Genomic DNA, 27,499 nt, shown 5'->3' on the forward strand with positions numbered 1-27,499 from the left:
GAATATGTGGGAAAGAAGTCGTTTGGGAAACCTGTGGGCGCCGACAACTATTTCTGCTTCGTATTCCGCGGAGCACCTATATTAAGACCTACAAAATTAGATGTTTCTTTTCTTCAAAGTTACAGCTCCTCTCTCTAGCAACCGTTTTACGCCACCCTCACCTCCTCTCTCTCTCCCTCTACCTTTGTACGTCACCATCTCCTCCCAGACAGATGTCGTCACATTTCACGTTACTTACAAAAAGTCCCTTCGGTATTCTAGGAAGTAAAGAACAGAAACCGAAAGCACAGTCGCCGCCCAACCTTTGCCAGCGCTCCAACTCCTCCCCTCCGACCGTAACAGACTTAACTTTCACTGAGTCCCTGACAATCCAAGTTTTCGGTATCCCTCCAGTTCTGTCTTTACCTCCCGAGATGAACGAGAAACGCTATGACCCAGCAGACACCACCCTGAAGTTTGTTCGTAGAAAGGACGACATCACAGGTGAGAGATAGACGAAGGGTTGTGTCTACTGCGCTGTTTTCGCTAATACTTGTATTGTGCCACCGATATCGTTGGTCCTTTCTAAACATCCCACAGAAATGTGTTGGGGGTCGATGGGTATTGGTATTGGAATGTTTACATCGGAAAATGAGCATTTAAAAACAAAAAAAAGATACTTAAGTGGGGTCAGATTATTTCAGTGATGCTACGATATACTTCCAGCACGTATTTTTTTTAACAATCATTTGAAAGTGCCACTTGTCATCTGTTACAATATTGCACCAGACCTGGAAATTGAATAAATACCCTAGGATCCCATAAATTTAGGATTTAAGAATTGAAACTGGAAGAGGACGGAATCACATGAAGCGGAGTCTGACAGTCGCCCTAGGGGTTTCTATAAACTCTTCCCCGCAGAAATATGGGTTAAGAAACATGCTTGAAAATAATTGGATACCCAGCATTGTCTAGAGTATAATGTAAATGTAAATGTGGGTGTACTTGTAAAGCGCACTGCGACTCCATGGAGTATCCTGGCGCTGAAGACTGCTGGGGAACCCGTCCTGGTTTTCCCTGTGAGATGGTCCCTTTCTGGGTATCTCCAAGGTGAAACCAGGCATCCCCGGCGTCTGTGGGGGGCCGTTGTAGAGATGAGGCAAGCTTAATGCCCAGAGTTGCCGAGTGTGTTCCCTGGTTAATCATGGTAAGATAATTGTGGTCGTTTATGCATTTGCTAGAGAAATCTGTTTCACTCATCATAAAATGACATGGAGGGTTAACATGCACATGCAACATGCTTAAGGTGAGGGTCACAAGGAGCTTCGTGCACACTGGGAGAATTAAGGGCCTGATTTTGATGTCGGGACAGCGACTGGGTTCAGGGACCCACTGATACCTAGTCGGCAGTCTTGACTACCTCATTAGGATGCGACTGAACGCTGTAAACCGACCGAAATGCATGCTCCCATAGTGAAATGGGAGTTGCGGTTCATCCCTGCATCCCGTGGTAGGCACCTCAAGGTACCTGCCACAAGGTACGGGGGACCTGGTGCCCCCTTGGCCTCCAAACGGACACCGTGCACCAAATGGGTCCCTGCTGGGGACCCACAAACACACTTTCCAACATGGTTTCCATGTCGGACAGGCCGGCATGGAAACCATGCATTGTAATCTCAAGAGCGGAAATCACGCCTTTGAGATTACTGGCCGGATTCCGACTGGCCGACGGGCTTTCTCTTCTAGCCTGTCGGAAGCCAGCTGGATTGACCAGCCGTTTTACTTTCTGACTGCCTATATCTTGATTAGATGGTCGGAAAGTAAACCGAGGAGCACATTATGATGTGTCTCAGAAGGCTCCGACTGTTGGTGTGAGCCTTCCGAGCTGCATCGTAATCGGCCCCTCAGTACAGAACCTTACTGTTTTTTCTCAACCTTTAGTTATTCCAAGGTTGGTACATAGGTTTTGTTTGAGTAGTGTTAGACCTGGCCGCCTTGGCGTAGACACCCATACACCCCGGGCCCCCACCGTCACCTGAGCAAGGCCCCCGCCAGAGCAACCCTGTCCGCTGTTCCCCTCGACATCCCCACTATTCCCTGAACACGAACAGCCACCCTAGCGCAGCCCCCACCCTTCTCCCCAGAAGCAGGAAGCTTTAGGCCCAGGCCCGCAGATAGGAATCCAGGCCAGCCCACGCCCTGCCCACAGAGCCCCCAATCCCATAGCAACCAGAGCCCCCCATCACCCCCTGGCCAACTGTGGGGGGCGATCCTATTACAAGTAGGAGGGGGCGGAGGAGTCACATTTGCCGTCTGGCCAGGCCGGACCTCGATCTCTGCCGGGCAGTAGGAACGCCCACCCCCCCAAACTTCAAAGGGGGGTTGTGCGCCAGATGGCCGGAGCCCTCTATAAAGGAGGCGGGGCCTGGAGTTTTTTTTCAAACAATAAGTATGGCGGAGAGGTTTTTTTTTCGGCAGTTGGATCGGAGAGACGAGGCCCTGCTGACGTGGTCGCGGCCATCAAAGAACAGCTCGTGGTGCCCACCCTACCCGAGACCGAGGAGCCCTGCAGATTGAATCGCGGCTCTCGTGGATACGCTGGTCACCATGAGGATCACCCCTGGCACCCCAGACTCGAGGCCTGCAGAGGTGGTCGCGGCTCGAGCGCTGCCCGGGGTTTACAATCGTATGGAGCCTGCCACCAGTGTACGCCTCGTCCCTGGGAGCGCTTGAGGGACGTCGCGCTCTAGGGTACGCAACATACTCCCTGCTTTATGCCGCATTGCCAGCTTTGCCCGCATCATCCCTGGGAGCGCTTGAGGTATGTCGCGCTCCAGGGTACGCAACGTACTCCCTAGTTCACGCCGCATGGCCAGTTTTGCCCGCATCATCCCTGGGGGTTCTTGAGGTACGTCGCGCTCCAGGGTACGCACCGCGGCCTGACTGGGAGCGTCAAATCGAACAGCGCTGAGAACTCACCGCACTACAGGAGTGCCCCCAGAAGGACGACGTGGCTTTGCACCCTACGGAGGCCAGCAGGTGATAAACCTGCGGCGGACCAGTGGCACCCACCCTTCAGTGCAGGAACAGTGGGGACCCTGACAATTGCCCCCGGGAGAGACCCACGCACGCGCAGCTCGAGGATTGTGAGCTTTACGCGTGGGATCTCCCCCCCACTTTGAATCCACCATCAGTACCCCGTAGCTCGAGGATTGAGAGCCGGGAGAAAGGACGGACTACAGACGACTGTGAGTACCTCAAGAGGGACAGTACCCCACCCCCAAACATCAACCCTCGAGGACAGAAAGTTAGCACCTCACCCCAACGTATACGTATTGATCTGATGCCAAACCCTATATAAAGAATTGTTATCTATAACTCTAGTGGTGTGGTGTCCTTTTGTAGTGTGTGGGTGTCGCTGTGTATATGACCATAAATGTGTAAACCTTCCTTTCGGGAAGCCTGACTCTAGTGCTCGGTAATGTTCCAAGTGGAGGGGGGGATCCCCGGGTGGCAAGAAATACTTACCTCTGTCCCCCCGGAGACCTCGCCCGTCCAACACTGGCAGCAGCGGAAGGATACGAACCAGCATTTGTGGTCATTGCATAGGGGGACAGCTGACACACTGCATAGCAAGGGCGAAGCCGAACAAAGCCTAAGATTACAGAACTAATAATAATAATAATCCACATTTGTAAAGCGCACAATCACCCGTTAGGGTCTCTAGGCGCTGGGGGCCGTCGGGAAGATTAAGCGAGCTATTGCCCAGAGTCACATGGTGCTGGGCTAACCTGAACTGAACACTCTTGCCCAAATACCTACCCAACTAGTTGAAGGAGGGCTACCCCCTGACCACCATGAGTCTCACCGCACCCAACGGGAACCCAGTCTTTCAAGTAGAACAATTAGACACCTACACCCACAAAGAACTTAAACAGTTCTGTAAAGACGCTCAAATCCCTACCACTGGCCTGAGCACCAAGGAAGACCTCCAGAAGGCCGTGAGGGCCTGGGTGGAGTCCCAAGCCCTGCCTCCCCCAGTAGAAGAGAACGGTGTGGGGGATGCGCGGCCGGACGAAACCGGGGCCCCGGACTAGAGAGAGCAGCCTCCCCTACGCACAGTAACCCATCAGATAGAGGATTGTCCCCCGGGGAACTAGCAGACCAAGAGAGAAGCAGGGCCCCCGAGCTAGAGCTAGCTCAGCTCAAAATTGAGGGGGAGTTGAAGATAGCAGAACGGAAGTTAGCCATGGAGGAACTGAGGTTACAAGGGGAGTTAGAAGAGAAGAAGTTGCAGCGAGAGCATGAGGGCAGGAAACTACAGTTGGAGCACGAACGGAGCCTGAAGGAGCTCGAGCTCAAGGCTAGGAGCGAGGAAGCCGGGCCCCCAGGGAACAGGGGGACCCCGCCCCCAGTAGAAGCCAAAGTTCACATCCCCAAAGACGTAGTCAAGGAGTATTATAGGAATGATGACATCCAACAATGGTTTAAAGTCTATGAGGTTGCGATGACCTCACACCGGGTCCCTGAGAAGGATTGGGGGGCCGGATTGTGGGGGCGGTTCCTAAGCGAAGGGAGGGATACCTTACTAGAGCTACCCTCCGCGGTGCTGAATTCCTACAGCCATATGAAGGAGGCCCTATTAGAGAGGTACGGGCTCACCCCAGAAATGTACTGACAGCGGTTCCGGGATTGCAAGAAGCTCCCGGGTACCACCTGGGTAGAATACGTGAACTTTTATAGCAGAGCCGTAGAAGGTTGGATCAAGGGCAGCAAGGTCACCACTTTTGAAGAATTATTTGATCTGATAGCCTGGGAGCACCTATCCTTAAACTGCCTTGTAGAACTACGACAGCACCTCCTCGACAGCAAGCTTACGAACCCTAGAAAGCTTGCTGTGGAGGCTGACCGCTGGGTGAACACCCGGGTCCCTAGGGGCCACGAGGGGGACTATGCTAGAAATGAGAAGGGCCCCCAACAGCGAAGAGGGGGTGGCCAAGGTAGGCCGTGGAGTTCCCGCCCGGGCCTCAACGCGGCCCCCAAGGAAACCCGCCGCCGGTGTCACCATCTTCCCTCCTACCCAGCACGGGAGCTCCCCCAGGCAGACCCGGGCTAAGGAATACCACAGCGTGTTACAAGTGCCAACAACCCGGCCACTATGCCAGTGACCCCCAGTGTCCCCTCTTCAAAAAGCCCACCATCTCAGGGAACCCCCCCCCGTCACCTGACCGCTGTCACTGTCGCCCTCGAGGAAGAATTCGAGAGTCCCGAGGAGTGGGAACCCGCAGCGATGACCCTGGTGTCCCTCGGGGAGGGAGGAATGGTCCCCGGAACCCCGCTTCCACCCAACACTACAAAGTACGCGCAGTGGGTGACCGTCAACGTAGAGGCCCTCCGCGACACCGGTGCCAGTGTCACGTCTGTTCGTTGTCACTTAGTGTCCAAGGAACAGATTGTCCCCCACATCCTCTGTCCCGTCATTGCGGCCGACAACTCTGAGAGCCTCTGCGAAATGGCCCAAATTCCCTTTGAATGGGAGGGAGTAGCCGGCACCCTGCAGGTAGCGGTCCGAACCTCCATGGCAGTCGATTGTTTACTGGGCAACGACCTGGAGACATTCCCGTGGACCCAGGTGGAACGAAAGACCCACCTGAGGATGATGGGTCTACCCTAATGGGTGTGCGCCACCACCCGGGGCCATGGCCGCACGGATGAGTGCTCCCGAAGGAGTAGAGCCAGAGGGAAGGGCCCGAGCCCTGCCCTCAAAGGAGGAGAAGGGAAGGCAGGCAACCTGACCACTCCGGGCTCGACCCCCTAGTAGAAGCCAACCCGGAAGGAGACACCCAGGGTCCAACCAGCGAGCAGATAGCGGAGCTGGGGGACCTCCCGGGGTTGGACCAATGGCGACAGGAGGGGGGACCTTCCCGGGAAGAATTCTGCCAGGAACAGGCCACCTGCCCCACTCTCCTGGGCGTCCAGCAACAGGCCACGGCCCAGGCAGCCGGAGACCAGTCCGGGTCCCGCTGGATCTACTGGGAGAATGGTCTCCTCTACAGCGAGCCCAAGTCTGCTGAACTAGGGTCAGCCCGGGTACTGGTAGTACCCCTATGTTTCCGAGATTTCCTACTGGGTCTAGCTCACGACGTGCCTCTAGCCGGGCACTTGGGACAAGACAAAACCTACCACCGGCTGGTCACCCATTTCTTTTGGCCCAAGATGCGGCACAACCTAGCAACCCACTCCTAGTCCTGCCAGACCTGCCAGGCCAGCGGGAAGAGCGGAGGAAGGCGCAAGGCTCCTCTCCAGCCCTTTCCCGTGGTCGGTACACCCTTTGAGCGGGTCGGAATCGATATTGTGGGACCCCTGGACCCCCTGACCGCCCTGGGCCATAGATTCATCCTCGTCCTGGTGGACCATGCCACCCGGTACCCGGAGGCCATCCCCCTCCGAACGGTGACGGCCCCCGTAGTGGGGCGGGCCCTGATGGGAATATTCACCCGGGTGGGATTCCCCCGGCAGGTGGTGAGCGACGTGGGGACCAACTTCATTTCAAAATACATGAAATTCCTGTGGCAGGAGTGTGGGGTGTCGTACAAATTCACCACCCCGAACCTCCCCCAAGGCAATGGTCTGGTTGAAAGATTCAACCGGACCCTCAAAGGAATGATCATGGGCCTGGAGGAGCCCCTGAGAAGGAAGTGGGACATCCTCCTACCCTGCCTCTTGTTCGCCTACCGGGAAGTCCCACAGAAGTCCCTGGGGTTCAGCCCCTTTGAGCTCCTCTATGGTCACCCCGTCCGAGGACCACTCAGCCTAGTCAAGGAGGGCTGGGAGACGGCCCCCCGAAACCCTTCCCAGGACGTATTCCGCTACATCCTGGCCCTAAGGCATCAGACGCAGAAATTCCGGGACCTCGCAGAGGCCAACCTTGAGGCGTGCCAGGAAGAAATGAAACGCTGGTATGACCAGAACGCCACACTGGTAGAGTTTCAGCCTGGTCAACAGGTGTGGGTGATGGCCCCGGTGGAACCTTGCGCCCTCCAGGACAAATGGACAGGCCCCTTTATAGTAGTGGAGCGCAAGAGCCAGGTCACCTACCTGGTAGACGTACAGTCCCCCCGGAACCCCTTGAGTGTCCTCCACGTGAACCGCCTCAAACCCCACTTCGAGCGATAGGAGGTAAGCATGCTCCTCGCTACCGATGCCAGGGCGGAGGACGAGACCGAGCCCCTACCCGATCTCCTGTGTGCCAAGGAGAAGGATGGATCCGTGGAGGGAGTGATTCTCTCCACCTCCCTGACTCCTGAACAGCACGAGGATTGTCGCCAACTATTGGGACAATTCTCAGATCTATTTCCCCTGGTCCCTCGGGTCACCGATTGGTGTGTCCACGATGTGGACACAGGGGACAGCACCCCGGAGCGGCACAAAGCCTACCGGGTCCCGGACCGAGTCCGATCCAGCATTAAGGAGGAAGTGTCCTAAATGCTAGCCCTAGGGGTCGTGGAGTCCTCCAACAGTCCGTGGGCCTGCCCAGTGGTCCTAGTCCCGAAAGCGGGCACCCCCGGGACCACGCCCGAACTAAGGTTCTGCGTGGACTACCGGGGACTCAATGCCGTCACGCGAACGGATGCCTACCCCATTCCCCGGGCGGACAAACTCATTGACAGTCTAGGGGCGGCCCATTACCTCAGTACTTTCGACCTGACCTCCGGATACTGGCAGATTGCCCTCACGGAAGGGGCGAAGGAGAGATCCGCCTTCACCACCCCCGATGGGCACTACCAGTTCCGGGTGATGCCGTTTGGGATGAAAAACGCCCCGGACACTTTTCAGAGACTGGTCAAACAGGTACTGGCAGGGCTGGAAGAGTTCAGCGCCGCCTACCTATATGATATCGCCGTGTTCAGCACCAACTGGGAAGAACACCTGCGACACCTCTGGGAGGTGCTACTGGCTCTACGCCGAGCCGGACTCACCATCAAGGCCAGTAAATGCCAGATTGGACAAGGGTCAGTGGTCTACCTCGGGCACCAGGTAGGGAGCGGCCAGGTAGCGCCCCTCCAACCCAAAATCGACGACATCCTGGCTTGGGAACCCCCTACAACCCAGACCGGAGTGAGGGCCTTCCTCGGCCTCACCGGCTACTACCGGAGATTCATCAAGGGGTATGGCAACCCCTAACAGAATTGACCTCCAAAAGAAAGCCTAGGAAGGTACACTGGACCCCAAATTGTCAGAAGGCGTTCGACTCTTTAAAAACAGCCACGTGCGCGGCCCCAGTACTCCAGGCCCCCGACTACTCTAGGGAGTTTGTCGTCCAGACCGACGCCTCCAAGCATGGCATAGGGGCAGTTCTATCCCAGCTGAATAGGGAGGGCCAGGACCAACCAGTCGCCTTCCTCAGTAGGAGATTACTACCCAGGGAGCAAAAGTGGAGTACCATCGAGCGGGAGGCCTTTGCGGTGGTTTGAGCCCTGAAGAAACTGAGGCCCTACTTGTTCGGAACGCACTTCCGGGTCCACCGACCACCGGCCCCTCAGGTGGCTCATGCAGATGAGGGGAGAGAATCCCAAGCTGTTGCGATGGTACATTTCCCTCCAGGGGATGGATTTCACCGTCGAACACCGCCCGGGTACAGACCTCGCCAATGCGGACGGTCTATCCCGGTTCTTCCGCCTCAGTGAGGAGAACTCCCAAGGGGATGAGTAGTTCTCCCTGCCTTTCAGCTGGGGGGACGTGTGTTAGACCTGGTCGCCCTGGCGTAGACACCCATACACCCCGGGCCCCCACCAGAGCAACCCTGTCCGCTGTTCCTCTCGACATCCCTACTATTCCCTGAACACGAATAGCCAACCTAGCGCAGCCCCCACCCTTCTCCCCAGAAGCAGGAAGCTTTAGGCCCAGGCCCGCAGATAGGAATCCAGGCCAGCCCACGTCCTGCCCACAGAGCCCCCAATCCCATAGCAACCAGAGCCCCCCATCACCCCCTGGCCAACTGTGGGGGGCGATCCTATTACAAGTAGGAGGGGGTGGAGGAGTCACATTTGCCCTCTGGCCAGGCCGGACCTCGATCCCTGCCGGGCAGTAGGAATGCCCACCCCCCCCAAACTTCAAAGAGGGGTTGTGCGCCAGATGGCCAGAGCCCTCTAAAAAGGAGGCGGGGCCTGGAGGGGTTTTTTCAAACAATAACTACGCCAGAGAGGTTTTTTTTTCGGAAGTTGGATCGGAGAGACGAGGCCCTGCTGACGTGGTCGCGGCCATCAAAGAACAGATCATGGTACCCACCCTAACCGAGACCGAGGAGCCCTGCAGATTGAATAGCGGCTCTCGTGGATACGCTGGTCACCGCGAGGATCACCCCTGGCACCCCAGACTCGAGGCCTGCAGAAGTGGTCGGGGCTCGAGCGTCGCCCGGGGTTTACAATCGTACGGAGCCTGCCACCAATGTACGCCTCGTCCCTGGGAGCGCTTGAGGGACGTCGCGCTCCAGGGTACGCAACATACTCCCTTCTTTACGCCGTATTGCAAGCTTTGCCCGCATCGTCCCTGGGAGCGCTTGAGGTACGTCGCGCTCCAGGGTACGCACCGCGGCCTGACTGGGAGCGTCAGATCGAACGGCGCTGAGAAGTCACCGCACTACAGGAGTGCCCCCAGAAGGACGACGCTGCTTTGCACCCTAGGGAGGCCAGCAGGTGATAAACCTGCGGCGGACCAGCGGCACCCACCCTTCAGTCCAGGAACAGTGGGGACCCTGACAATTGCCCCCGGGAGAGACCCACGCTCGCGCAGCTCGAGGATTGTGAGCCTTACGCGTGGGATCTCCCCCCCCCCCCACTGTGAATCCACCATCAGTACCCCGTAGCTCGAGGATTTAGAGCCGGGAGAAAGGACGGACTACAGACGACTGTGAGTACCTCAAGAGGGACAGTACCCCACCCCCAAACATCAACCCTCGAGGACAGAAAGTTAGCACCTCACCCCAATGTATACGTATTGATCTGATGCCAAACCCTATATAAAGAATTGTTATCTATAACTCTAGTGGTGTGGTTTCCTTTTGTAGTGTGTGGGTGTCGCTGTGTATATGACAATAAATGTGTAAACCTTCCTTTCGGGAAGCCTGACTCTAGTGCTCTGTAACGTTCCAAGTGGAGGGGGGGACCCCGGGTGGCCAGAAGTACTTACCTCTGTCCCCCCGGAGACCTCGCCCGTCCAACAAGTAGCAATATAGACTTATTAGTAAGAGCTATATAAATGGTCATTAGTGTAATTACTAATATAGATAGATATCTGTCCTTGCAGTGCATGCATTGCTCTTGCTCAAAGGCATTGGAAAACTCAAATACCTTCCTCCAAATCATAGTTTAACTAAAGCACTTGTGAAGTGACTCACTTGGTGTTTTTGTTCCCTCCATTGCATTTGGCATCCAAGGAAGTAGCCAGAAAAGTAAAATAGCCCCCACTCTCTACTAAAGCTTGATGCCACCAAGCAAGGGGAGCAAGTAAACCGAACCCTCCATAGAACAGCTTCATTGTCTCTTCCATCCTTGCATCTATCCATTCATTTTTCACCTTTCCATCCACCTACTGAAATCACCTATTTCACCTTTACCTTCCGTGATCCATTCATTCTTTCATACATCATACATCCACTGCTATCTATTCACTCATCTTTTCTCCCCCCCACTCATTCATCCATACCTTTTCTCTGCCATCCTTTTGCCTGTCATCCACCTATACATCCAAACCTCTACTCAGCCATCCTTTCACCTGTCCATCCTCCTATCCATTCACTTCCATCCATCCTTCCATCCCTTTACTGTTCCATCCTTTCACCTGTTCATCCACCTATCCATCCATCCATCCCTTTACTCTGCCATCATTTCACCTGTCCATCCATCTATCCATTCACTCCCATCCATCCCTTTACTATGCTATTCTTTTACCTGTCTATCCTCTATCCCTTAATTCTGCCATCCTTTTGTTGCTTGAACATGAAATACCTTTAAAAACAAGAGACAAGAGGTGTTTGGCAAAACAGGAGCAGTTCGTTTAATTTAAACATTGCAGCTAGGTGATAAGTTACATGCATAGGGTCTGAGGACTGTCTCAGTTTACAGTCGATTTGAGGCACTCTTTTGTACAGTTCATTGTATTCCATAAAATAGTACTGGTGATCTGTAGGAAGCTGTCTCTGTGTATACTATACCAAAGTGAGGTATAGTGTTCACAGAGTCCAGTGGATCCCCAAAGGCAGGCAGCGGTTAAAGTATATAGTACTTTACTCTCTATTTGTGGTAGTGTGGGCGAGCAGTAACGACTTATCACTCGATAGTGCTAAGCATTTATTGTACACACTCAGGCAAGAAATGATTTTACACACTCAAAGACTGAACTCTGACCAATTTGTTTGTTTAAAAATATTATTTATTTTCTAGAACCAAGACAGGCCTGGCACAGGTAAGTATAAAAATACTTTGCAAGCATATGCATTTTAAATACAGTAGTCTCCAATAGAATGCAATGAATTGGTTACAGAAAAATTACTTCATACTTGTAAATAGTCAGAATCACTTTTCAGTTACTTTTCTTACACAGCCAGGTATCTCTAGATACTGGGTTGGTGCATTTCTTAGAAGAAGGAAAAAGGAGTTAATGCGTTTTGCAATGTCAGTACAGGTTTGCAGTATTAATCACAATGTACACTCAGTCCTGGAAAAACAGAACTGGGTTTATGGGTCCGTGGGTAGGATTCGGCTAGATGGGCACTCGAGTTGCACCACCAGAGGCACAGAGGCAGCCAGGTGCAGAGTGCAAGGACCACATGCTAGCCAACAGGCTAAGCATGGTCATGGGCTTGGGGACTGTGGTGAGCAGGCCACCAGTTTGGGAAAACAAAAGCTCCTGGGGTCAAGGTCAGCACGGTAGGGCTCAATGGCCGACACAGGAAATACACCGCTAGCGGCACAGAAACGGCTGAGTGTAGGATGCGGTCTTGGCGAACTCCAGACTCGGTCGATGATCCCTCAGAGTCTGTCAGCGGCTGATGAGATGAATGGGGTCTTTGGGAGTTGTCGTCTTGTGACCAAAAGTGTTCTGAGACAGAGTCAGTCGGACGTTCGTGGTTGGTCTTTCTGGACCGCTTCGCTACCGGAGTCTGTCAGCGTGTCGCCTTTGGTCGTGGTTGAGGGAACCTTTTAGCTGTTGACTGTAGATTTGTTTTTGGAGCTTGTAGAGGTTCAGAGGGCACTGGGATCCAGGCTAGGATAAACGGGGAGGGACAACCTGAGGATATTGGGTCACTCGGGCTCAGAGCGCCAGGAGCAGAGTCAATTGGTTTTGAGCAAGTCCGGTGCTCAGGGAAGACAGAGTCTGGTTGATAAGGCAGTGCAGGTTCTTTGGATTTTTGAGGGCTGCTGGCTGCAGGGCACACCCAGGTTCTGCAGGAGGATCCGAAGTCGGGACAGGCTGGTAGGGCTGGGTCCAAGTCAGTGGGTGTCCTCCTCTTCCTTTCTTTGCTTGGCTGTTTGGTCCTTCTTCTGGTTTCTTCTTGTCAGCTCTGATCTGAGGAGGCAAGGTTCAGGGTTTCCCCTAAATACCAAATTTAGGGGTGTTACAGGTAGGTATAGGTCAGGACCAATGGGTCCCTTCCTTGGGGTGGGTACACCCCCTATTATGCCACTCTCCAGTGGAAAGGGGGCATATGCCTCACTCTGGTTGGCTGGGTCCCCCCATCTCCAACATGTTGGGGACTGAGAGTTGTGATTAACCTCGCCTCTCCCTCTTGAGGGGTGGGGTTGGCAAAGGTGGGCACACCTCTCCTCCTAACTTGGTTTACCCACCGATTCCCCAGCCCAAAGTGGGGGGTCAGAACCAGTGTGAGCCAGTTGCTGGGAGCAGCAAATGGCTGGGGTAACTCATAAAGGCGGCAAGCCTTTGAAGCTTCCCCTTCGTGGACCCTGCTCATCCTGGGGGAGGAGGCTTGGCACCTTGTCCTGGATGTGCTTTGTTTCAGGACCCCAAGAGCGGCAGGCTCACAACTGAGGGGTCCAAAAACATGTCTGGTGGTGGCAGCTGGTGAGCAGCCACTCAGCCAGGACAATAGAGTTAGGTCATTTTTCAGGGGGAACCTCTAGGATGCCCTCCGAGTGCATTTTTCATCAAATCCCCCACTGGCATTAGTGTGGGGTTAATGTTCCAGTGTTCAGTAAGGCCATTATGGTGCGGTGGAGTTTGTAATGACAACCTCCCATACCATATACTCTTTATGGCATTACTGCACTTATAATTTCCAAGAATTGACTTAGGCACTGTAGGGGTACAGGGCTCATGTACCTACACCCTCACCACTGGTATAGTGCACCCAGCTAGAGGGGTGGCTAATCTAGACCAGGGCAGTGGGTTGAAGTCATGGCACACATGGATGTGTGCCATGTTAACCCTTCACTTTGTTCTGCAGCAAAACATGCAGCCTGCAATGGCTGTGTGTGTGTGTGTGTCTGTCTGTCTGTCTGTGTGTGTGTGTGTGTGTGTGTGTGTGTGTGTGTAAGTACAGGGCCTCTAAGGGTGGCACAATAAGTGCTGCATCCCTTAGAGGCCTTCCCTGGTATCAGTGCCCTTGGTACCTATGGTACCCTTTACAAGGGACTTACATGTAGCCAGAGAGTTGCCGCTTAAGTTTTGCAGTTTTGCAGTTTTGCAGCAGTACAGTTTAGGAAAAGAACACAGGCCCTGGGCACCTGGTTGGCAGGAACCTAGGGCGCATTAGGCAAAAAGTGGGGACAACCATGCAACAAGGGGCACTTTCCTACATGATCCTTCTATGGTAAGGAATGCAAGTTGCTGCCATTGGAGTAGTAAATTAATTGTTCGATAGATAATCCAGGTGGGCCTCAACCTTCTGTGAATTCAATGTGGCCAGTGGGTAACGTGTTGAGATGCCTGGTAAGAGGAGCACGTGATCACTGCATGTGCAGTGTCTGCTGTCTTCTGATTGGCTACATGTTCCTAACTTATGTGGCATCTGAATTTATGGTGTTTTAGGACCATGCGTACCCCCTCTGGCCATGTGTGCTTTTATTGGGGCCAATACTTCCTTCTTTTCCAAATTTCCTTCCAATATTCCTTCTTTCTTTCCCTGTTCTATTTACCCAACTGTTGCTTTTCCTTACTACTCCTTCCTTTTCTGTTGATGCCCTTTTCTGTTGATGCTGTCTTCCAGAGTCAATGATCAGCTTTTGTCGCCGAGTTGCAGATTGAAGAGGCCCACAAAGAACTCCACCCCCTGCTGTAGCTGCTAAAGCAGGGGGTTCACAATGCCCCTGTTGGCATCAGTGTTTTAAGGTTCAGCTACACCCAGCCAGAATGACACTTGAACAAAAAAAGTGCTGATAGGCATTTAATTAAGCTGTTTGTGTTGTAGTCAACTGAACCAGAAAAGTAAGAGGCCTCCCTTACCTCCTGCTGGTGGCTGCGCTAAACACCAAGCAGGCAAAGCGCTGTCTCTGTTGAACGTATGCCGGTTTTGGCAAATTGCATTGGGACAGAGTCAGTATTTACAGAGTCTATATATTTCACTGACATCATCCAGAATTCCGTATCTGGTTCTGTAAGAATCCCTGTTACTAAACTCAAACGTAGGGGTTGAGACCTTTACTCATGATGTCCTGGGGACTGACCTACTATGGATCCTGAGTAACTGGGTCAAGTACCCTTTCTGCTCTTGACACACAGGGTTACATGGTCCAAGCAGTCCGATGCTCCCCTGGAGTGGGAGGGGGGAGGGGGGGTGAATGTGAATGGTGGATAGTAAACACCATGTCACAACTCTAAATGCTCTCAGCAGCAGCAATATATCACTGTCATGCCAAATACTCAATTCTATGGAAAATGAAAAGTAAGAGGACTCCCTTACCTCCTTCTGGTGGCTGCGCTAAACACCAAGCAGTCAAAGCGTTGACTGTTGAACGTATGCCGGATTTGGCAAATTGCATTGGGACAGAGTTAGTATTACAGAGTCAATATATTTCACTGATATCATCCAGAATTCCGTTTCTGGTTCTGTAAGAATCCCTGTCGGAGGGTTACGGGGCACGCAGGGGTTACTGAACTCAAACGTGGGGGTTGAGACCTTTACTCATGATGTCCTTGGGACTGACCTACTATGGATCCTGAGTAACTGGGTCAAGTACCCTTTCTGCTCCTGACACTCAGGGTTACATGGTCCAAGCTGTCACAACTCTAAATGCTCTCAGTAGCAGCAATATATCACTGTCATGCCAAATACTCAATTCTATGGAAAAAAAGAAGTATTTTATTTTCTATGGCTAACCACACAAAGGAAAAATACGACATTCACAAATAATCACACAATTTCCCTGAGGTTGTGGCTCTAGTACTTCTTTGGTGTTTCCCTGTCCCACTCTCTCCGTGCATTAGCGATAGTGGTTGTTCCCCATTCACTACTGGTGACATCCAGGGTATGCCCACTAGCAGTCAGAGTCTCAAGAGTCCAGTTTTGGCTTTAGGTTAAAGTCAACGGTGTTCCAGTGCTGCAGTGCTCCTAGCAGGAAGTTGCCCTGGGGCTGACAGGCCTGAAACCAGTCTTACAGGTACCAGCAGGAGTGCAGAGTCTGGACTTCCTGAGTGCGTCCCATCCGTGAGTGCTCACAGTGCCTACAGCTGAGTTAAGGAGAGTCTGCCCTACGTGGCCTCAGCAACTATACTCAGTGGGTGCAGAGTCTCTCACTTGTGTGTTCTCATTGCCGAAAGCGACCGGAGGCTCTCTGTGGCTGCTCCTGCGTAATAAGTCTGGTACCTCTCCCAGAAACCCACTTAATGACCAGGTGGCTGCTCCTTCATTGCACTGTCAGTAAGTAATAGTTTATTTGCATTGTTAATTAAAACCATTGAAATACAAGCTTTAAAATTCGCGTCAACATGTAAAAGACAATATATCCCTACAACCTTTAAATTCCATCTATATGCAAACGGACAATTCATCAACACACAAACATTTTTTCCTTTCCAGTTAAATCATAAGATATATATACTCATGGACTGTTCCCATGAAGCACAGGGTCAGACTGATTTGCATATGGCCATGTCTGAACTGGGGTGGCAGACTGGGCTAAAGAATGGTGATGAATTAAACCCAGATCAGTTGACTGGGGGTGAGTGCTTGTATTGTCAACGCTCCGTCCATCATTTCCTTTGGTTTTGCCGTATTCAAAATTAGCCAGCAGTGTGACATTTTTGCAAGTGATGCCTTGTCTTCAACCCATGAGAGATGTTTAACTGTTTTCCTGACAAATCTTTTAAGTGTAATATGGCTTGTGGGAGTGTCCCAAAGTTGTTGTAAGCCAAGATTCGCCAGGTCTCTTTTAAGGTACTTCGCTGCTGGTGAAGCTGGGTGTTGTGCTAATTCCTTCCATAAATAGTCATTTATGGTTCCTTGATTGGTTTTGCGTATTTTATCACAGACAGTTATGTATGTTCCCTGTCTCGCCAGGAGCTGTTTTTGGATGCCAAACTCAAGCCTAATTTGAGCTGGTGAAGTTTGTTTCGGCAAACTAAAAATAATCCTATACGCGACTGAAACTGTGTTATCTAGTATCTTGGCATCTCAGCCTCTCAGAACTTCGCGCCCGTAAGTTATTGTTGTTAACAGTTTTGCTTGTATCACTTGTGTCAGAGGCAGAAGAGACGGGCCAGTAAGTTTACAATTTAATGCTTTTAGAGCAATTGCTGTCACAACGCCTTTGCCTCTGATGCTCTTTTTCTGAACATTAAACTGGCCACTGTTGTCAATTTTTACACCTAGATACGTATATTCCTTCGCATCCTCAATCCGAGCATTATTCCAGAACCGGGTTAGTGACTTGCTCCTTTTCTTGCTGATTGTCATTGTCCGTGTTTTCTCTAAATTTATTGTCAGTTTATTTGTATCAGAGTATCGCTGTGTTGCATTCACAAGATATTGAAGCCCGATTTTAGTATGGCTAATTAGGACTATGTTGTCTGCATAGAGAAGACACGGTAATGAAAGCCCTCCTAATTTTGGAGCATGGAAGTTACAACTATTAAGGATCGGGATTAGGTCCCCTAAGAACAAGTTAAATAATGTGGGAGCTAAAACACAGCTCTGTTTAAGACCTTTATTGGTTGCTATTCGTCTTGACAGGAGTGTACCATCACCCAGCTTTATTTGAACCCACGTCTCCGTGTGCAGGTTGATCAACAGGTCTAACAGTGGTCTTGGTATCCCCCATCTCTTTAATTTGGACCATAAGATGCTCCGGTTACCGTGGTCAAATGCGGCCTTGTAGTCTATGAAACAAAAATGAATTGCCATTTTAGTTATTTCAGCCTTATCTATTAGCATGCCCATTGCTAAAATGTTGGAGGCTGTGCCCACTGAGTAGGCAAACCCAGTCTGGTTTACTGGAATTAAGGATTTCTCTGTGGCCCATTTCTGCAGTTCTTCCAAAAGTATTCCTGCAAAATATTTTGCCTCATTATCCATTAGGGCAACTAGGCAATAATTTTGAGGAATTGACTTGTCCCCAGATTGAAAAATGATAGAGATGATTGAGCCCTTCCAAGAGCTGGGCAATATAAGTGCCGTATTTCTAAGAATAATGGCTCGAGGGCTAAGGCCCATTCTTTTTCCTCCTGTTTATAAAGGATGGGTGGAATTCCATTTGGCCCTGGCGCCCCCTCTTTCCTTCCCTTTTTGATTTGGCGCCTGATAATTCCTTGTAAACTTGGCTCTCCTTCATTTGTGATTGGTGCAAAGCCATCTGGATTGCCTATGGCCCTAATCAGTGTCATTATTTCTTTTTCGACAGAATTTTCGTTCTCATTAACAGTTTCTGTCTCTAAATAGGAGTCTTTTTCCTGATTAAAATGACCTCTAATGGGGCATGCCCAGACTTCTTCGGAGATATTTAAAAAAAAACTCCTGCATGCTTAGGTCTTAAAAATTGGTTAATGGTTTTCCAGAATCTTGCACCGTCACACGGTTTGGAATCCGCATGTAGTTTTGCCCATATGTTTTCCTCCGCAGGTCTATTGGCTTCCCATTTAATTTTTTTCAACAATGCCTTCTATTTCTGTAGCTGGGCGTGTTTTACAATATCCGTAGGATTCTGCCATAATTGTCTTATCATATGATTGATTGATTTTTTTAAACACTTGATCCTCTCTTTTTGCTGCCGTGTAAAGTTTTTCATGCTGCTACAGTCCAATTGCATCTGTTGCTTAGATCTTGTTGAGTAGGTTGCCATATTTGAAGTAAAGTGCTCCCATTTCTCGATCTCGCTACAGCCAATTCTCGAGTGGAAAAGCAGTCTCGCCTTTTCAAGAATGCTACAGTCGGATGCTACTGAACATTTGATCCTTTTATAGTTGATTGTGTGGATTGACTCTTTGGGCACCGATGATAACTCAAATTTAGGCTTGATGTTACTAAGAACAATTTCTTGGGGGCAATGGTCACTATCTGTTTTTTCCCCTATACGAAATGAAACCATTTGTTGGAATAAGGATAATGAGATAAAAGTATAATCCAAGATTGTATTGATTCTGGTTGAATGAAAAGTAGTAGCTGGGGGGTTATCTCCAGAAAATCTTCCATTTAGTGCTCTGATGTTAAAGAGTTCAAGGTCCTGTAATATTCGCATGTCCAATTTAGTCTGTTTCATTATTTGCGATTTCCCTTGGAGTGGTATATCCCAGGCTGAATTTTTAGTTAGGTTCTCCTCGTCTGACGAGATTCCCATTAGGTTGAGATTAAATTCCCCGGTGATGATCAGATCTGTTGGTGGTAAATCCTGAATGCAATTCTCCGAGAACTTGCATAGTTCTTTAGCTGCCTTTGATTTCCTTTTTGGATGAACATAGGCGTTGATCAAGGTGAGATTAGTTTCCCCGTGCCTGTGTCTGATTGCGAGATGTAGAGATTAACTGCCAATGAGTCAGAGGAAGTTGATCCAACTTCTTTGACCACATGGGCACTTGTGGCTGAAACGTAGATAGCTAAGACACCTTGAAGGTGGCCGTATTTCGTCCTCCTTACTGCACCAGTAAAAAAGCGCAGGAATCCATAAAGGTGGGGGGGGGGGTCTGCTTGCCATGTTTCTCGAAGAGCCAAAATGTCAAACGACCTTATGTAGCTGATAAAATCTGAATCAGTCATTATGGACGCCAGACCATTGACATTCCATGAGCATATTCTCAAATGATTAATCTCAATTGATCTTGAATGTGAGCCTTTTGGTCAATTTGCATAGGTGTTTATTGTTCTGGTGATCCATCTTAGGTCATTTAGTCCTGTTGGAGATGATGCCTTTTCTTCGGTACTTCTGATAGAACTGTATCGTTGCATGATTCTTGTTCCACTTGTCCCTACTGCGCCTCTACGGACCGATACTCCTTGCCTGACTGCAGAAGCCTGTGCTCCCTCTGTAACTACAGGGGTTAATAATTCTGGGTATCTTGGTTTTATATACGGGGTTAATGTTATCCCCCAGTTCTTAAATGTTTTGGACTCTGCAGGAATTTTATGTGCAATTAAAGATGTTATCCATGTTGCTTTAGTTTTTTCGCCACTTGATACATCATCAGTTGTAAATTCGATTGAAACCAAATCTGTGGATGTCACATCTTCCAAGGAGGGAATATGAGACAGCAGAGGTAAGATGTTGCCTCTGTTCAATATGTCATGCCTACCTTTCGATATATATTCTGGAGTCAGCCAAATTGCGGTTGTTTCGCTTCTTGGGTCTCCTGGGCTCCAAGCCTTTTTGTTGGATTTATACTTTTGAGTAAGGTCATGACCTTTTGTTTCTAACAGATTTTCTTGATTTATGGACCCTGCTACTTCATCTTCCTCTTTGTGTTGAATCATTTGTTGTCCTCTTAAATTGGGCTTTTGTCCATCTTCTCCTTGCCCGGGGGCACCTATCGTAATTACCAATTCTTTTTTGGGTGCGAATATTTCCACTCTTTGGCTCGTCCTCCTATTTATAGATATAGTTGCTTGTAGAATAGAGGCCGGTTTACTGTCAGTTGTCTCTATAAGATTATTCCTTATTGTTTTTGGCAGCATTTTAGGCGGTATCCGTTGGACAGTTTCGTTGTTGGACCGTGATTGCAAGGTGTCTTCACTGACTGTTTTGTTGGTGATGGGACAGGCTTTAGTAACACTCTTTTGTGTTTTATACTGCTCTCTTCCAGATTGTATTTTTCTTTTTCTTTTTTTTGCATGGGAAGTCAAGATGGTCCCTTCCTGAGGCATAGTTTCCACTTCCTCGTTCTCAGTATTCCCAAGGGTTTGCATTACGTCTGTTGCGCCCTTCTCTGTATTGGCGAGCAGCTTTATTGTTTATGAACTGCATGCCTTTCGTTCAGGAGACCCACCTATGCTTATATCCTTTCCAGACTCTGGTTCGCTTTGTAATGGTAGTGCAGACCTTCCAAAAAGACGCTTGAACCCTTCGTGGTTTAGTTTTGTTTTTTGATTTCGGCCTTTCCGTTTTTTTGCTCGCCTTTGTTTTGCGTTCAATGTTTTATCCATTTTCTCCTCCGATGGGCCTTCAGGCAGCTGGCTTTCTGATGTTTCGGTTACTCTGGCGCCCATATCTCTATTCGTGTAAGCCTCGTCTTCCTTAATACCATGGCCTCCCGTTAAGTTAGCTGTAGTTGGTGCTGTGTTTATCAGGTCACATATTTCATCCTTCATAAGTCTCTCTAGAGGTTCTGCGCCTGGGCCCTTCGAGGATATTTTAACTTGATCACACAAATAGTTCAGCATTTCTGGGAGAGAGGCCAATTTATTAATAATAGGACCACATCCACAACTTAGGTTTCCACTTTTCGGATGGTCATATTTGTTTTGTAAAAGTGTTCTTAATGCACCCAGCTTCCCATCGATGGCAACCACAAAGACAGCCAAGGTGTCTAATAGCGTCAGTTGAGTGTCCATTTTATCGGATTGGTAGTGTAGAGCCTCTACCAAGAGTTGCATTGTTTTTAACAAGCTAGGCCCAGCACTTTCCTGATTTATATTTGTTAGTGGTCCTGCCTGGTTTACTGGACTTTTTGTCCCCTTTTGATCTCCTTTACATTCCCCTTCCTCATTTTGAACTTGGTTATGCTCAGGAGACCCTCTCAAAGTGTTCCCTGTGGGCACACTCCTGTGTTTATCCTGGGAATTGGCGGCCTTGAGATCTTCCCACTCTTCCTTCCCCAGGTATGAAGAGATTTCTGTCATTTCCACAGTATCAAGTATTCGCTTACCCCTTTTTCTTTCGCTCCTGCTGCATTTAGCATTGAGTTTGGAACTGTTGCTTGTTCCTTCTGATGGAGAGGTGGCGTTGGAACTTGCTGAGCTATTTCTAATCCTCTCCAATCCTCTCCTGCCGTTGATTGGTCAGGGCTTCGCGGTTCGCAAGTTGTTGGTACCTCAGTTGTGCCACAGTTAACTGTATTGTTGTTAGTTTGCGTCGATCTTCCGCAGCCATCGATGACGTCAAGGTTGAATCTTTCCTCTATGTCAACTCCCAATGATCCTAATGCTTCCATAGATCTGTGAACTTGGATTAATCCAGTGCCAAGTGTCTGCTCCCTGCCGGTAGGATTAATATCATGTATCCCCCGTGATTTATTTTGTTGCGGAGTTGATGTTGTTTGTAATAAGCTAATAGCCGACATAGCATTTGTCCTAGTAGAACTCCTCTTTTTGTCATTAGTTCTATGTGTGCCAGTAAATTAAATCGGTTGCGTTGGCTGTGCAGGCTGTTCTGGCAGAAGTGGTGTTTGAAGGCCCAGTACTGTTCTCACATTTGAAAAAAAATTGTCCCCTGCATTCTTTAAAAAACAAAATTTTGAATATATTTTCGGTTGGAACGAGGATTGGCAGATTTTTAGCATATTTGACTTATTGGTGTTTTCCAAATTTGATGACTGCCCGCAGCTTTGCATCCCTGAAGTTTCTGCATCTGCACCTAGTTCAATTAGGGAAGCCTCCTTCCGATTTGCCAACCTGGCTTTGGGGGATAGTTCATCCCTGGGGATCCGCGATGTATCACGCTGTATCACGCTGTACCCCACAGGTAAAACTCTGCAGGCTGTAATAGGGGCGGGTGGGGTGGACACCCCCACCTCATTCCTCGTTCCTCAGCTCTTTCCTTACCTCCTTGCAAGCCGCTGAAAGCTCTGCGACGGAGACCCCAGAGACTGTCTCGGCAGCCTCAATGCAGCCTCCTCGGGGCTCTGGTGAAGCTTCCTTGTCTCTTTGCCTGACGGGTGCCAGCGGGAACAGCAGTAAGAGGCAGCGCGGCGTTCCCTCTCCTCTCTCGCACGCACGCAGCCAGCGAGTGCAAAATGGTAGACAGCAGCTTCATTGCACTGGAACCTTGTGAGTTATTTCCCAATTTTTCTTTTGAAGTAATTCTGGTATTTAACCAGTCTTTGTATGTCTCCAGCACCTAGCATAACCTTGACATTCTTTGCAGTAGTTTTCGTGGAACGTCTTTGCCTACTAGTTGACCAGTGAGTTGTGTTGCTTTAAACTGGTTAAGTTTTGCATTAGGCAAATGTGACTGATTGCACTTTTCCACCTTGTATTGATGTCCCTACTGTTTTTATTAGGTCCTTCTTTGCACTAGCAGTTGATTTTTTTTATTCTAAAACTTGTTTATGTGGCCTTTGCGTTAGGCAGATTTGAATGCTTGCACTTTTGTTTACCTTGCATTGTTGTTTTTACTGTCTTAATTAGGTCCCTCCTGGCACGAGCAGTTGATCTTTTATGCTAAAGTGATATGCCAAATGATTTTAGTGTGACGTAACTCTGACAACGATTGTTTTAAGGAATAATCCGCTGCAATATCCTTTGCACTAACACTTGTGAGATATCTACTCTCATTAGTAGATTAGTGATGTGTGCTTCTTCAAAACATCTTTAATAGCCTCTGTGCTAAGAAAATGTTAGTGATTGGACTTTTAACTTAATGTATTGATGTTTTCATTGCTTTCATTAAGTTCTTCTTTTAAGTAGTACCTCGGAATTCTATGGCATCGGAACAATTGTCTAAGCTTGCAGTACTGTTTAGACGATGTCAAAAATAACAAGGGAAACCCTCACGGTAAATAAGGACCTTGGGTAATAGTTATAAACATAAACCGTGGTTCTTAAACAATCAGATATTAGCAGGATAAATATAGACTGAAATCAAGGCTATATTTCACATGTCCAGCCGGACAGTACATTTAATAATGCGAACAATAAGACAACCGTAGTTGAGAGCATCAATGTAGTGGACACAATCCTGTATCCTATATGAAACATGACAGGTACAAAACATAAAAAAAAAAAGAAAAAGACATTTCATTCAAGACAGGTATTGCTTGTCAAATACAAATTCTTTCAAACTTAGTATAAACTGTCAGTGCACTTGTTTTACACAGTGGATTAATGCGAAAAGCTGTTTAACATGATTCACCGATGTTTCGATCCTTTCAGCGAGATAGTAGGATCATCTTCAAGACAATGATAAGTTCATGACTGATTAAATTAGGAAATTGCCTGTGGAAAAGGAAACAGAATTAGGGAACCAAATGGTGATATCTAAAATTACCAAAACAAAATTTCCTGATGTTGTGGGTATCTATACCCAAAAACGTGTATCAGTGAGAAATAAGGTTTAAGACCGATGCATGCTGTACCCCTAGCGGGTGCGTGAATGGAACCGAGTGGTAGCGGGAGACTAAAATCAATGTCATTGACAAGCATGCCGCTCGTTAGGGCTGATTAATTGTGGGAGACAAGCACTGGCCGAGGTGCATCAAGGCACTACGTGAAAAGGTCGGCGAAGCGAGTGGGACAACCTGAATCATGCACCTTCACTGGTTTAAAAGGGGACGAAAAATTAACACATGAAAATCCAGCCAAGGCAGCTACAATTTTAACCGCCGCGAGTTACTGGTGGGGCTGTATTCCATTAAAATTAACCTTGAGCACAGGGGACACTCTCAATTGCAACCCTCTGTAACGTGCCTAATCTTAAAACACCAAGACCGTAAGCTAATTAAAATCAACCTCAGAATGTGAGGGAAGCAACTTCTATTGTCCGATGGACGGGAGGTCCAATTATTGAAATCTTCTAATGTTTAGTGGACCAATTTTGGCAAATGAAAAAAACGTGGTTAGGGAACATTGCATTTGGAAAAATACATAAAAAGAGGCGGAACTGGTGCAGGCTCACCTTTAAGGGCAATAACATTTCCATGAGAACGAAATTAATTGAATCCAGTAAATCACGTGGAAACCGCAACTACGTATTAGTGACAATGCACTATGAGGGAGAGAAATTATGAAGCTTTAACATAAGGACAAATAATGGTGAACTAATTAGCCATGTAAAAAAAAATACAGCCGGAAGCCTTACCGATTTAATGCAGCGTCCTCGCTGAAGATTAACGAGTGACAGTGTGTGCGCGGGATGAACGTGAATTAGTAGTCTACCCGCTATAGCACTGTATAAAATGAGCATATTTTTGTGAACTCCTTATGGCCTGTAATTATGTTGCACTGTGATCCCTATATATCCCTTACTTTTACATGAATTTGCTCATACTCCGGTAGCAGGCCTGAAGTTTCACATAACTTCCTTTTGTCTGTAAAATGCTCTTTTTTTGTTAAACTTGCTAGTGATATGGCAATACCTTTGCCAAAAAGGAGTTGGACTAGATTCCTGGAAAATGTTCTTATGATATGGAAGGCTCAAAAAGGAAAGCTCACCAAGAAATGTTCATTTAAATCTATGGTCTGATTGTATTTCAAGCATAATAGATCATCACAACACTTAGTAATTGGTTATTTACCCATACCTATTTTTGATTATATGGCTCAAACTAGTGAAATTTCCATAACAAGGAATCAATATTGTATCAAGCCCTCATTAAAACAAGAAATACCAAATTGTTTTCTCCTGGTAAATATTTTATAAGATTTTCCTTAAGTACCTTCAGTGGTCAGCTGAGTTTACTTAACTTCTACCCTCAAAATCAAGCTTGTATCCATCCATGAAGGGGGAAACTTAAACTTTTGATTTCCACTGTGTTAGACTTGGCATCCTAGATGTTGATTCCCCTAACATTTTGCCTTTTGACCTTCTGTTTTGCTGACCTCATTTTTGCTCGCTTGAGACTCTGGGCACTTCATCACTGCTGACTAGTGTTACAGTACATAGATTTCTACTTAAAAGATGGTAACATTGACTTATCCACACTTGGCATATTTAATTTACTTTTAAGTCCCTGGTAAAGTTCACTATATGTGCCCAGGGCTTGTAAATTAATGCTAAAAGGGGTCATGCAGCAGATTGTTCACTCACTTAAGTAGCCCTTTAAACATGCCTCAGGCCTGCCACAGCAGAGCTTGTATATGCAGTTTCATACTGCTGTGTTGACCTGGCAATTAAATCTCTTAAAAGAATCAGATGGGGGAGGTAGAAGCATGTAGCATAGGATGCACTCTGCCTCCTTGGTTAGCATTGTGGTAATCAAAAGGAGTGCACCCACACCATTCACAATACTCTTTTTTAAATACACTGCACCCTGTCTTTGGGGATCTCCAGGGCCTACCTTTAGGGTGACTTATATGTATTAAAAAGGAAACTTTGGGCCTGGTAAGAGGGTAAACTTATGGGTAATCAAAAGGAATGCACCCACACCTTTCTCGATGATTAGAGTCTCTTCTATAATAGTAGTGAGACCCTCAATTACTATTTTCCTCAGTGGTATTATCTCACCACTATAGTACTAGTAGTCAAGTGCACAATCATCAGGTCTCGCCTCCACCAGGAGGTGAAGTTTCTCATCTGGGAGACTTGGTGGGAGCTGTGGAAAGGGAGTGAGTTAAAATTGTTGCCGACCCTAGAGCAAGTACATTTAATTACAAAGCTGGGACGGCCCCAAGGTTAGAAGAACAGTGCGATGTGCTGGGGACACTTATTCCATCCTACACAGCCAATGGGTGGATAGAAATGGTCGACATGTTTCAGCCAACTAGCGCCCCTAGGGGTCTATGGTTTCTTCAGGACCAATTGTATATCAGATCCCTATCGTCCCTGGCGGGACATTGTCCCCCTAGACCTCTGTATTACATGCTCTTTGCATAATCATCCAAGGGCATCTACTTGTGTCCTTCAATATAAAATACAATGAACATATACGTGCATTTCATTACACATAATGCCAAACGGTAACGCTTTATTCTGCCTGATGGTGTTATTCTACAGGAAGAGACCGATAGTCATGTGAATATTTGCACAAACCGTACCTACTAGTATTAATTTGTAAATGGAATTAGCTAATGGAAAGCAGAACATTGCAGATGGAGTAAGAGCAGTGTATAAATAAAATAACTTTTAAAAAACACCCCCTAACATTTTGAGCACTTTATCTTCTAGAGGAATAATACTCTGAGTATGGGATATCTTTCCTAGAGTGCTGCCATGCTCTAGATTACCATGCACATGTAAGCACCATACTCTTTCACTAGTGTTTAATACACAAACGCATGCATTTTTCTAAATGCACCAGTGCTGCGTCGTGCTTGCAATAGTGTATAGTCAATATACCCTGCCCCCTTTTCTTATTGATGTGGCAATTATCACAGAATGCATAAGAGCTATAAGTGACTTTATTTTACAAAACAGCTCCAGCACATTGATTGCATTAACATTATCCTTACGAGAACAGCACATATAACAACTTAACCACTTTGGCAACAATAAAGTGTACTTTTTTTACCACTGCATGACCTAATCATTCCATACCATTGAAGCGTTATCTCTTTTTGGTGTTGTTTACCCACAGTATCCAATCAGCTACTTATTTAGATACTGTTCAACTCTTGGCCTCCCATAGTCTGCACGGTGTATACATGAGAAGACCTAGCATCACGTCTCGACCCCATATTGCAGAGGCTCTGGTACTACAATACAATGACCTCTATTAATCTTGACACATACACCCCTATTTTAAAATGCATTACTTGTATGTGGCTTACCATTTAAGTAAAAGTAGAAACATGTTACCCGACCTGTTTCTTAAGAAGTTTATTTATACACAGCTTGTTAGACTTGGCACCTTTGGTGTGGTTTTCCCTGACTTTTTGCCTCTTCATCCTGTATTTTTGATGCTGTGCTGGATTTTATTTTTGGTGGCTTAGATGCTGTGGGCACTTTGCCACTGATGATCAGTGTCAAAGTGCAATTGCTCCCTGTAGAAATTGGTGTTACAATTGGTTCTCCCTGATTGGCATATTTGATTTGCTGGTAAGCTCCTAGTCAAGTGCATTGAGCGTGCCAGGGCCTGTAAATCAAGTGCTACTAGTGGGCCTGCAACTCTGATTGTGCTGCCAACATGAGTAGGCCTGAAAAGCTAATTTAGGCCTGCCAGCGCAGTGTCTGTGCGCAGTTTGCAAACTGCCATGTCGACCTGGCAAGTG

At 48.2% G+C, this 27,499-nt stretch overlaps 1 protein-coding gene across 1 annotated transcript in view; it reads left to right on the plus strand.

Annotated features, from left to right (window-relative positions):
- Positions 1-280: 280 nt before the first annotated feature.
- Positions 281-27,499, plus strand: part of LOC144791703 (E3 ubiquitin-protein ligase DDB_G0292642-like) — a 148,733-nt gene continuing 121,514 nt past the window's right edge. Inside the window, exon 1 of the mRNA XM_078666455.1 lies at positions 281-483. Coding sequence (XP_078522581.1) covers positions 414-483 — 70 coding nt within the window. The 5' untranslated portion in view covers positions 281-413. The remainder of the gene's footprint in view (positions 484-27,499) is intronic.

This window comes from Lissotriton helveticus, chromosome 11, assembly GCF_964261635.1.
Source record: "Lissotriton helveticus chromosome 11, aLisHel1.1, whole genome shotgun sequence".
NCBI lineage: Eukaryota > Metazoa > Chordata > Amphibia > Caudata > Salamandridae > Lissotriton > Lissotriton helveticus.